The following is a 12,591-nucleotide window of genomic DNA, read 5'->3' as shown; positions in this document are numbered from 1 at the left end:
CTGAAAGTTGTGGGTTTGATTCCAGCTTTCTCCTGCCACATGGCAATGTGCCCCACCCTGGGCAGGGCAGTTAAACCCAAGTTGCATTCTGATTTGTGTGAGTGTGTGTGTGTGTTTGTGAGTGTGAATGTGGCTATAGTGTAAAGTGCTTTGAGTGGTCGATATGATTAGAAAAATTGCTATAATTTGTATGCCCAGTACAAACATGAACCCAGAGTGCTTCAAAAACGTTTATTTGAAAGGTGCAACAAAAACACTAGGATTCACAGTTTATATTCATATTGGGACATTCTTTACAAAAGTACAGACTATAGTGTTCCTCATTTTGAGGCAACATGAGAAAACAACACATGTTGCTTCAATAAATATTTCTCATTGCTACAATAAGTAGCTGGAATGGAGCTAAGTGCATTGCACTTCTGTATTAGGATAAAAGGAATAGCTGATGTAGTTTTATCAGACTAACTTCCTTTTTAATGCTTAAAATAATGTGTTCATGGAAAAAATCAAACTTTCTAACAAATAAAGATACAATTTATCTTTTCTGTAAATGCTCACTTTGGTTTCACTATTTTCAAGATGAGAACTCCAACATGGGCTCTGTTTGAATGTACCAAATATGTTAGCAGTCTAGAAGGAGATGTTGCTGGTTCTGTAGTTCTGGATGAGGCTAATCAGTTCAAGCATGTCTGAGACGTGTGGGTTAGCATTCAAAACTTGCTCCACCGTGCCCTGGGGGAAGAGTGTACTCAGCCGGCTCCTCAGGTCATTCCTCTGCTCATTGGACAAGTTACTGGCCTGGCTGTTCACCTTGTTGACAGAGAGGTTGGGCTGCACCAAGGAGTGCTGGGACCGGCAGCCGTTCGATCTGTGAAAGGCAGAAACAGACTGCTCCGGGTTGTGTGGAGGCAGAGCAGGGCAGGAGCTCCACACTGGCTGATGATGGTGGTGATGGTTGGCAGGCATCCTAATCTTCTGGTGTCCACACCCACACTGGCTGCACATGTGATACTCACAGGACACAGAGCCGTTTTGGGGAGGGTAGCAATTATGTCCGCTAGGTGAAAGCCTCGGGCTGCTCCCGGCGTATGAGCCAGACATTTGGTAGCTGCCTCTGCCACTGCTGTAGCTGGTCAGAAGGTCACCATAGGACATGTCCTGGATGCTGAGCCTTGACATGGAGCTTCCCATGGAGCTGAAGGCTTCATCTCCATCCAAGCTGTAGTATTGGTAAAAAGGAGGACTCTTGTTTATCTGACTTCTCAGGATGCTGTTCTCCCTGTGACAGATGGAGGGGTCGCAATGAGACAGGTCATCTCTGCTTCCAAGCGGAGGAGTGGGTGGGGTGTATCTGTGTTCAGGTTGATGTGCGAGAGCCCTCAGTTCATCAGCTACAGCCAACTGGGACTGGTTCACCCTCTCTGGATGGTAGAACTTGCACTTTATTCCATAAGTACATTTCTTTCCTGAAAAACAGGGAGAACTGTGTTAATTTTGAACACCACAGAGATGAGTATGTTGCTTTTAAAAAATTGTCAGCACAGGATGTTTCTGTGTTTGACTAGGTGGTGAACTCTTCCTGTTTCCTGTTTACACAGTGTTACACAAAAATGAAATTGAAAAAGTAACATCTGTAATCTTTCTTTCTGGGTGAACTGCAGGGCTCTTCAGTGGGGGTGAACATGCAAGTTTAACCGAACTCACATCATTATATTTTTTTTTGGGAACACCTGTCAGAGAACATTTATTTGACATTTCAATCTTAACACTTCCTCTCTGGGCTTGGAGAACCTTTTGGTCTCATGAAATCCTTCCAAACAAGTCTCTCTTTCTGTCTTCTCTATCCTGGCCAGGTTATCTTTAATTCAGAAAAATATCACCAAGAAACGAAGCTGTATTTCTGAATTTTTGTTCTTTATGGTCGCAACGCTAAGCTAAATTGACATTTCATTGCTGTTCCTCATCGTTTAGTCCCATGGCTCTTATATTCTGAATTTAAAACTTGACTTAGTGTGAACATTAGTGGGACTTGCTAATTGATTGGCTCAGTGAGCAGGATAACTACAGTTAGCATTACAAGCTAATAACAATGGATTTTGTACTTTCAAACACAGCAGCATGTTCACTAAAGGAGTGTACGACAGAATACATGAGATAAAACCATCGGAAGTGCAAATAAATAGTTTTTACCCCAGCTATCCATACATTTTATATGCAAAGCAGCCATATTGGATTTATGATTTAGGGCTTGTAAGAAACCCTCGATATTCCCACTTGGCATTTCTGTTGACCTTTTTGTTGTTTTTGCAACATTAAACATGGAAATTGTAACTTTTGAATTAAAAAGGGAACAAACTATTAAACTATATTCTTTAAACAGTCCAACAATTGATTAATTTTTTTCATTTTTTCTGTTTTACGACATGACACAATAAACCAAAAAAGCTCACATCTTCTTGCAGATCTTTTTTTAAGCTTTCAATATGGTGGTACTTCAAAAATGTGATTTTTTTTTAATGAGGTGATTGTTCTAAAAAATGTGGAAACAACTAAGTTGAAAAATTGGTTGTATTTACAGTGAACACCTTGTAAGCAGAGAATGGGTTAACACAACCACATGCCAGATAAAAAAAATAATTATAATACAGGAAAAAATGTGGGGCATCAGTGCTGTTCATCGCTAGAACCCGTTATTAAATACTACCCATAATTCCATGAGTTGGAAACAAAAGCATCTCACTGGATGTCACTGCAGGCAATCACATTGGGCATTTCTAACATGTTGCCCAGTTTAACCTGAAACTAAATGGAACTTTAAAACAGGTGGTGCTTTAACTGGATGTTTGGTTTTTGTCTCTATTTCTGTGAATGTTTAATGGTTAACCCTGAGTGGAAATATGTGGGGATGTTTTGTTTGCATGCATCCCTGGAGAGTGAACATTTTTGCTAATCAGAAACGTTCCATCCAACATTACTGAAACTTGACATGTTTTTACATAAAAGTGTCACCATCTAAGATGTTGATTGTATGCGTTGGTTTTGGTGCTGCTTGTTACAGTATGGGTATGTTTTTTAATCCTGTTCCATGGGGCAGAATGAGGAACATGATTAATGAAGTATTTAAAGGGGGGATGAACCAACCGTAGGGGCAGTGCTGCTGCTGCTGCTGCTTGTTTTCTGGGGTCCATGGCTTCTTTCTCAGAAAGTCATCAATGGTGGGACCATTTCTACCCAGGGGATCATCTGGAGGCATGAACCTGCACAGCACCACACAGACAAAGTCAGGTCAATGACTACTGGGAAGGAAGAGCTCAGATCTACACCAGGCTTGCAGAACATGGTTCCTTTTTTTTTTTTTTTACATCTGAGGAAGCCTTACTTGTCATTGGCAAAGGTATACATCAGGAGCCTCTCCTCAATGAACTTCTTCCATTGGGGATTTTCTGTCTGCAGGTCACGGTAGTTGTCGTTGGACACGATGATTCCGTCTGACTCGACCGCCAGCTTGATGATGTAGCGGTCATCGTAACACACCACCCTCTTGCCGTTCACGCAGCGGGACGGCGTGTACACCAAGATCTTCCTTCTCTCCAGTTCATGGAGAATATGTTGATCTATGAGACACAGGACAATGCTGTTTAGTACAAAGCCAAACTCTGTGGCAGAGTTGTTCAAAAATCCTATCTTTGACTTAAGTAAGCTCCTACTTCAGTTTCTAAAATGTTTTATGCTGTTGCACCATCTGAGATGTATTCCAAAGGTTTTGCCAGCCTATTTGGCCCTAACCAATGCAAACAACTTTAGAGGAAGATTTCAAAACCTCTAATAACAGAAAGCCCCAGCTGTAGTGCAGTGAAGACAGGTTCCTTGTTGTTATTATGGCTATCCAAGAGGCAGATTAAAATCAACATTTTCTGCTTGTCACAGGATTTCTTCTAGCATGTAGCAGAGGATGACAAACATTTAACAGTAATCCTCCTACCTTGGAAATGTTAGCAAGAAGCTAATTATTTCTGGAACTGCTTTTGTAAATGGTTGGCCTCTACCCCGTGTGTTATCAAATCCACGTTTCCACGTGTTGTAGTGCTTTGACTCACTTGGTTTACTGGGAAACGCTGATGAATCTGAGCCATTGTTAACATGTTTAAATGTCTGCTGTGAGTTAGATCTTCAGAACCAGAAGACCTAAATCCTTTACATGAGTTTTCACTGCTTGTTTTGACAGCGACCTTTTACAGCAGGAAATATAAAGGGTATAAAGTTACCTTCTACACAGCTTCTTTGCAAACTGCTGATAAGCACTTTCCTGGAATAAGTAAATTTTTGTCCACATGATCTAAGATAAACAGCATACTGGATTTCATTTTGGTGTTTACACTTCCTTATTGTGTATGAAATTGGGTTCTGCTTCAACCACCGGAGGACAGTGGAAGTTGCTGAAGGCGCTTTGAGTCCCTTACTGGCTGCAGATGCCAAACAGGATGAAAGCAACAGACAGGATGGAAAGATGGGAATTTACCTGCAGTAATCAGTTAAATGCCTCAGTGGCACATTGCATGTCTAGACAATTCAAAGGATGGTACAACTTACTTCCTTGATTTTTATGACTCATCATATAACTAGTTAAAGTTGGCACTGTCTCAACATACTAAATGAACAACACATCTTTAGCTCCTCTGTTGAATCATTCAAATTAACCAGCTTGTTTTGCCTCTTTACCCGTAAACTGTATTATTTCCTGTGATGTGGGCAATCTCCATGAAAGTACACTTGTTTCCACCGGGGTCGAACAACTTACTAAAAAAGAAAACTGAAAAAAACAAGTTGTTTTTCTGATTTCACAAGCTTTGAGTTTTGAGTCACGTGCTTTAGAGTTTCAGGTTGGTTTCTTGAGACCTTTTACGTGGCTCTCAGCTAGACGTTGCTGAAGTGCACTGAGTAACATGATTTCATTCCCGTTAGAATGGTAAGTGCCACTGTACATGGGTCAGGTGTTTCAGTGTGTGTAATACATACAGAGAAACATTGAGAAAATAACTTAAAGCTACTTGTGTATCATCTGAACCTGTAGTTTATGTTGCTTCTAAGCTGCATTTACTTTTTAAGCTGATGCTTTTATGCGGGCTGCAGTGTGGCGCAGCTGAAGGTCCCGGGTTTTGAATCTCCATCAGGGGTCTTTCTACAATAAGTTTGCATTTTTTTCTCATTAGGGAGAGCTGTTAGGTTAATTGGTCTCTCTAAATTGACCTTAGATATAAGTGTGTGTTACCCTGAAGGTAGATACAGTATACTGATATCCTGAGAGCCTTTTGCGTGGTATTCGTTTTACCACTGCAGTGCCCAAACTGCTATGAGACCAAACCCTGGATCCATGTATCCATTCTCCACTCTATTGTCCCATCACCCTTATATCAGGACACCAAGGTTCTTGAATTGCTTGAGATGGACACTCACCCACATCATAGATGGAGCAATTAACTCTTTTCTGGTTGTGAACTATAGTTTCAGGCAATGTTCAAAGTGTTATATGTTTTTTCAAAAGAACAAAACATCAACAAAATACAAGGTGTTTGTTAGAGGTGTCAGGACATAAGATGTTACGAGGATGAATGAAACACATTTGCTCTGCTAGAATTTAGCAACCATCCTCCATTACTGAACCACTATTGAAGAGGCTCCCGGACTGAGGCTGCCCCTAGTGTAGTGATGCTGTACATGCATCGCCCTAAAAGGAGCACAACCCTGCATGACTGAGCTCAGATGGCTGTGTGCAAACTAAAAGGTCAAGCATAGGTCACTCAGCTTGAGTGGATTTCGGCCAGATCCACCAATGCAACTCTCCGGACTTTGTTCAGAACTTGACTGTGGATGAATGCTAGGAGACCTGATAGAAGAACAGCTTTCGCTACTTGATGTTACTAGTGACCAATACAACATGTAACACTAAATATATGAAGGGGAAATAAAAGCATTTATTTTTAGCTTTACTGATTTGATTGAACACTTCTCATTTGAGCGTTTCTCATTAAAACCCAGGGACTGACATACCTTCATTCAGTTATAAGTACATATTACTGTCTTGCATACAATCACAGTGCATTTAGATACAAATTGAAGTGTGGTCCATCAGCGCTAGCAGGACCAGGATATTTCAAAGCCTCCACAGTTTAGATACCTTGCAGGGATTTCTAATATTAACAGTGGCATTTCCCTCTCAGTGTGACAGAGTGACTGGACAAAGCCACTGGAGCGCAGTCAGATGATCTTACCTGTGATGGGCGCCTCAGGTCGCGTTTGCTCCTTCCTCCACAGGGGCACAAACACAGTGATATCACGCAGCCCTTTGTCCCAGAACCAGTTTACCGCCAGCCGGAGGCCATGGCATGAAAACACCTTCTTGTCACCATGGCTACGGAGACAAAAGTCAGTGTCAACAAAAAATAATCTACTTCTGCTTTTGCATTTCCTTATGCGTTAGTCACACATACACCTCCTCTCACACTTTCAGGAAACCACTGGTGTCGTAAGACAAATGGCTTCAGATTTGTGTCCAAGCACATTTGGGTCATCTGATGCCGAACTGAAACTTTTCACATGTGCTTTCTCTAATAAGGTACTTGCCTATGAGAACTAAAACCTGTGGTTCTTTTTGTAACTAAGGACATGCCTGTAATTTAAAGAAGATTTGTTTTCTTGTACTGATGTAACACTGAATAACAACAGTGCAATTGGCAGCAATCTTTGTAGCGCCAGATGTAAACTGATTCCAACTGGATGTCATTTGAGTTGTCTGTATTTTAAAATGTAAATAGAAACCATTTACATTATATAACATTACATTATACATTATTAATGTAGCAGCTTTACACATTAATTTCATGTGATAACATTTCACCCAAAACAACACATATCCACTTCATTCAGTCCTGGTGAAAATCTAAATCTTTTCATGCACTCGCAACGACACAGGAGAGTCGTTCTGTTTTTAGAAATCTTTATTCTTGGACCGACTCCAGCTGTCAACCTTACATTACCAGGCGTGAGCTACTGAGCAAGTAAACTGGATCATTTTACATGCAGGAGACATGCTTGTGGGTATGTGTTCACTTGTGTGTATGTGTGGGAGTTTCCCTTTTTTCCATAAGCAGGAAGTGGTGAGCTGCTTTGCTTACAACAGGTAAAAAGATCATATTTGACGCAAGCTACTTGTGACCTGCTCAGATCTTCCCTGCATAAACCATTGTGGCTTGAATCACTTTATTATATCCACTTAATAGTTTTCATCACCTTGACTTTAACTACATTTCTTTAAATGGGCTTCTTGAATATAAATGCAACTTTTTTTCTTACTTCTTTTTCACGTGGGTATTTAAGTGTCTCCTTTGATTCCATCGGGGTTTTTTATTTTAAAAATAATTCCATAATTTAAATAAAATTAGGATGCAAATGTGTGACATAGGTCTCATAATGATTCAAACAGCATCTAAAAGCACAAGATGGTGGCAGTCAAATGTCATGTTTATGATATCTATTTTATGTTCAGCCTTTGGTGAACTTACTGCGGCTAAAGATATAACTTTCTTCTTCATTATTTTTGCCATTTTATTTAGTTAAGCAGCATAATAACTGTTTTGGAGCTTTTTGTAAGGAGAATAAACTAAAAGAAGCACAGCAATGGTGCTAACTAAAATGTAGCTCATTCCACCTGCAGCAGAAAGCCAATGTCTTTCTTTTGCCTTTTGTTACAAATTATTTCCTAAAAATTTACTTTCTGATTACTTCTGCTGCGGCCCTCTAAAAGGTTTGGAAGGTTTTTGCTTCATTTATTGCCAAATGCTACATTGGCTAGCATGTTTTCAGCATGATTTCCTCATTGGTTCCCGGCAGGAAATGAACAATAAGCAAATTAGAGTTTTATTAAGATAGCTGTTTGTGATTCCTCTAAATGTGGAATTTAAAAAAACCTGCAAGTTGGCTTAAAAGTTTTATAAAGCATTGAGTGTAACAGACTGAGGTTCTAGCTCCCCGTGGTTTCAGTTTGTTTATACCTTAATGTTTTGCTTCATCATCACAATCAGTGCAGGTTTAAATTCTGTCTTTCAGTTCTTGTACTGTTAGCTGACAAATAGTGAAAACCTGTGGCTATAAATGTATTTGATTGAAATTCACAGTATTGTCTTGTGAGTATATTGTTTGAAAAGAGTAAAATCTCTAAACTTCAGCTTTTTTATCGAGGATTTAGCTCAAAACAGCATTCAACCTTTTTACAATGGGGAATCTTTCACCTCCATATCGTCTGTATTGCAAATTTGTGTAGTAAATGTGTAGTAAATGTAAATTTTGTTGATTGTACATATGTAACCAGTGGCACAACTGCTTCTACAGCTTTATTGGTGACAAAAGTGTGAGAAAGTTAGTCTAGTGAGATCTAAGTTACTACTGAGAGAGTGCTTGGTGGGACTGAGACTGAAAACAAGTTGGCGTTTACCAGATATAGCCCTATGCAACATGAACTGATTGCATCATGGGAACTGGAAGATGTGATTTTTTTTTTTTTTTTAGGTTTGAGCCAAAAGCCTGTTTAAGTTTCTCATAAGTCACCTGATCTAAAGGAATTCTTCATGCTGTAACAAACCAATGATTGGGATAAATTGAATTACTCAGGAAAGTTTACAACTGTGTCGTTAGTTTAGGATAACTTCCTTGAGGTGGAGTTAAGAACTCTCTGCATTACCTGGGAAAAAAGTCAGAGAGTAAATAGCTCAGTTCTCTTCCTCTTTGGACTCACTCCATGTCCTTACAGGAATATGTAATCATCCCTCGTTATTTTTTAATTCAAACCATTTCCTCCACCTTCTGTGTGAGCCTGTTTAAGTTTTGAACTTCCTTGTTCATCAAGCTAGGTAATGAAGATTTATCAGCCATTCAATTATGTTATTAAGCAATTCTTATTGTGTTTCACATTTTGTGTAAGCACAGCATTAGTGGGTGAGCCTCTCCTGGAGGAATCTCCAGGTTTCCATTTTTTGTTTTCACAAATAGGCTCCACTAATTGAAGTGACAAGAATAGAATCTGTAATTGGTGTAAAATGCTTCAGTCCAGGTTTTATCAGTCTTTAAGAACAAAGGTTGCACAAATCTCACATAAAGTTTTCAAATAATCTCTTTTCAGTCCAGAATCATTTGTTTAAACAGCATTTTTGACTTTGAAGTTGAGCTGATTTGACACAGTCCAGATTACGTTTAGAACCGAGTAGAAATCACAGATCAGATACCAGCTTTATTAATGAGTAGCTTGGTACCTGCTCACTAATGGCTAAAAATTACAATAAGAGAAACATTTGTTTTTTGCATCCCCTAACACAATAACTGGACACAGGGCCATATTGCCCATATCAAAAACTGTTGCTAAATACAAGGTTGTTCAGTGCTTACATGATGCAAGAGACAAAAATTAGGATAGCTGGCAGTTTCCCACACATTACTCAGTGTGGAGATTAAAAGGCAAAGTCTTGGAAGGAGCCATTACATCATTATTCTTCTCAGAATAATGGAAAAAAACATTTAAAACCTGAACAAACATGTCAGATCAAAAGTAAGTATGAAAGCGACATGTCACGCTGGCTCTGAAGCACAAGGCAGAGTAACACATCATCTGCAAAGAGGAAGTGTTCTCTGATCACATGCCTGAACTGAAACCACACTGAACAAGTTTAAAGATGATAGAAACCAACTAAAATGTATTTTCAAAATACTGTCTCTGAATTCTAATGTTCGATAATGTCTGCTAAAGTATGTAGACACACACTGCTGCTCCCTATATGCATCACCGCCAAATAAAGAATTTTTCGAGGAAGTAAAGAATAACAATGTCAAAACAAATCCTTGAGAATTAAATGCAATGATTAATGTGAAACTGTGTTGGGTGTGATTCTCTGTTCTGTTCTGCTATTATCACTTTAAAGATAAGACCATATTTACTGCACTGTGTGAGCAACACGACCTGTCCTGCACATAATTGTCGGCAATGTGACGCCAATATGTAGATTAGGTAATACAGCAGTAGATAAGCAATAAAAGCAGTTGTACTTTATGACAATAAATAGCTATAATCGAACTGACATGAAAAAACTAATGTTTTTGTTTTAAAGTAAAATTTAAAGCACAACTGCTGCTGTTAATTCCTCCTAAGTAATACACCAAGACATGTGCAGTGAAACACAAGGTAAGTATTTTAAATAACAGATAAATCTAGCTGACTCACCTCATGGCCACATTGCTGCCATCTATAACCACCGGTCTGAAGCCTGCGTTTGACTCTCTGTCAGGACCGGTTCTGGCCTTGCTGGGTCCGGGACTGCAGCCTCTGGGCACCAGTTTCGGACTGTTTGGTACACTTGTGTTGCCATAACTGCGAGTGTGACAGGTCTTTATCAACTCTTCCAGAATGTCATTGGTCTGGGCGTCATGGTCCAGGGTCTCGAGCACCCTCACGATGTCATTGTGAGAGTATCCTAACTTGAGAAATCGCTCCACTTTGGTATGCTGCTGCTGGCGCTCCATCGCTCTAGCTGCTTCCTCTCCTTCGTCTTCTGAGGACTGTCTGTCTTGGGAATCCCTCGTCTCGCCTCCTTATTCTGGCTGATGGTGGTCTCCAAGGTAACAGCCTGTGTTTTGGAACAGTTGACAGGTGTCAAAGATTGTTGGTTCAGACTGATGAGCTCTGTCACTGAAAACACAGGAAGCACATCTGTGGTTTCTAAGGGGTTTTCAGACAATCAGATTGTGGTGTTATGTGCATCGATAGAATCTGCACTGGTTACCACAACCTCATGACTTTCAACGCAAGCGCAAACATCAGTTTACGTCACATTGAGCAAAGAAAGCCCCTCACAACCAGAGAGAGGAAGCAAAGGGGTCCGCTGTGATCTCTGGTCTAATTTTACCTCCTGACTCACTGAAAACAGCCACCAAAACATGAATGAATGGAAACAATGTGCATGGGCAGCAATGTTTTCATTGTCGCCCCCATTCCACCAGTGTCTTTATTACTCTGTCTTGGAACTCCCTGAAGCTCCCACACAAAGAGGGATCACACTAATGTGATCTGAGGGCGAGAGCCCCTGAGTGACTCAACCTGCAGCCTTCAGCTTTCCTGTTATAGGAAGAAGTATTCTTACCTGAAAATTTGAACAACTATGTCACAACTGAAGGAAGTTAAAAAACACAATGCATTTGAAATCACCCCTAAAGGGTGCGCCTTTAAAACAGCATGCTTGTGATTCTCAACACACCAGATGACAATCATTATTCGAAGCTTTCAATTATTCTCCAGCCTTGTCGGACAAGATGGCTCGATAATATGTTAGCCTAATGTTTAAAGAATAAGGAAAAAAATAGTTTTAGTTTAGTTTTAGTTAGAAGCTAAAAATACCTTTTTAAAAAAGGTTCTCTGTTTTTATGTTTTTCTGACATTTTATTCTCTGTGCTTGCAAACTGTTGCTACAAAGTGCACCAAACCACATCCTTTGCTCTCACCTGAAATTCAGATTTCCTAGTCCATTTTTTTTATCTGAGACTGATTAACTCTGTTTTTTGCCTCACTACTCCAACTGTGTTTGCCCTCTGTAAGACAGCTTTCAGCACAGACCACAGCCTAACCTCAAACACCTACCTCTTTCTCCATTTGTCTGAATGTGACATGACAAGCTCTAACAAGTTAAGATTCCTTACAGAAAATAAAGGGAACCCCATTTACAGCACACAAAATGCAGAGTACTGCCTTCACACAGCTAAAGTAGAACATTATTGTAGACTTACACGCTTGGTAAGTACCAGATGGCAGCAGGATCCCTCTGTCCTGCCTGTCGTATGTGTGTGAACTGCTCCTACCAGTCAGCCGTTCTGACAAACACACCGGTATGTGTTAGGCTGCCCTTATTACTCAGAGGAGGAACAGAAAAAACTGCCTCTAACCAGCAAGGTAGAGCTCTCAGCAAATTTACTTCCTCGTCAGGAGCAGATCTGGGATCAGTTCGTGACAAGCCTGAGGGATTTTATGTGTGCGAGCACTTCCTTGTGTAGTGTAATAAACGCTGGATAAAAGTGTGCAGCACCTGGAAACATGCCAGGGTTATTCCGAGGCAGAAGATTAATAAATACTGTAGGTGTTTTATTTTAGGTTTGTTAGTTTTAACATTTCCTTTATACCTAGGAAGGGCCTAGAGAGACCTGTACAACTATATATTGTCCTCAGCTCAGAAACAGCAAGTTCAGTAACTCATTTGGTAACCAAAGAGTGGCAGTCAGTTAAATTCAAATGTATTTATTTAAACTGGACCATTTCACGACGACTAACAATGGAGTGAAAGAAGTCAAATCCAAATTATACCAAATTAATCAAATTATATATGGTCCTGTTCATCAGTAAGAACAGTGACATAAAAAGGTATTGCCCCCTTACAGATTCCTTCTGTTTTTGCTTTTTTGTCACATTAAATGTTTTAGATCATTCAGATGATTTTAACAACACACAAAGATCACCCGATTAAAAGGAAAAAGCAGTTTTCAAATGATGTTATTCATCAAGGA

At 39.9% G+C, this 12,591-nt stretch overlaps 1 protein-coding gene across 2 annotated transcripts; it reads right to left on the bottom strand.

Annotated features, from left to right (window-relative positions):
* Positions 1-217: 217 nt before the first annotated feature.
* LOC124881503 (probable ribonuclease ZC3H12D) lies at positions 218-11,970 on the bottom strand. 2 transcript variants are annotated; one of them, XM_047387087.1, is made up of 6 exons: positions 11,821-11,970; positions 10,265-10,729; positions 6,270-6,409; positions 3,380-3,614; positions 3,142-3,257; positions 218-1,466 (listed from the first exon to the last, which is right to left on the bottom strand). In XM_047387087.1, exons 2-6 carry the CDS (start codon positions 10,561-10,563, stop codon positions 631-633), a joined length of 1,626 nt encoding a protein of 541 aa, XP_047243043.1. In that variant the 5' UTR covers positions 10,564-10,729; positions 11,821-11,970; the 3' UTR covers positions 218-630. The 2 variants fall into 2 exon arrangements, with proteins under 2 accessions (XP_047243043.1, XP_047243044.1); XM_047387088.1 differs by having other exon boundaries at positions 10,265-10,667; positions 11,821-11,950.
* Positions 11,971-12,591: the final 621 nt, after the last annotated feature.

This window comes from Girardinichthys multiradiatus, chromosome 15 (genome assembly GCF_021462225.1).
Source record: "Girardinichthys multiradiatus isolate DD_20200921_A chromosome 15, DD_fGirMul_XY1, whole genome shotgun sequence".
In the NCBI taxonomy this organism is placed as follows: domain Eukaryota; kingdom Metazoa; phylum Chordata; class Actinopteri; order Cyprinodontiformes; family Goodeidae; genus Girardinichthys; species Girardinichthys multiradiatus.
The sequence above is the reverse complement of the archived record's forward strand: the minus strand, read 5'-3'. Positions and strand labels throughout refer to the sequence as shown.

Coding starts and splice junctions, on each gene's coding strand:
- LOC124881503 (XM_047387087.1), bottom strand. CDS start 10,563: ATGGAGCGCCAGCAGCAGCATACCAAAGTGGAGCGATTTCTCAAGTTA. Junction 6,410..10,264: donor GGCAGCAATGTGGCCATGAG/GTGAGTCAGCTA, acceptor TTGTCTCCGTAG/CCATGGTGACAAGAAGGTGT. Junction 3,258..3,379: donor TATACCTTTGCCAATGACAA/GTAAGGCTTCCT, acceptor GGTGCTGTGCAG/GTTCATGCCTCCAGATGATC.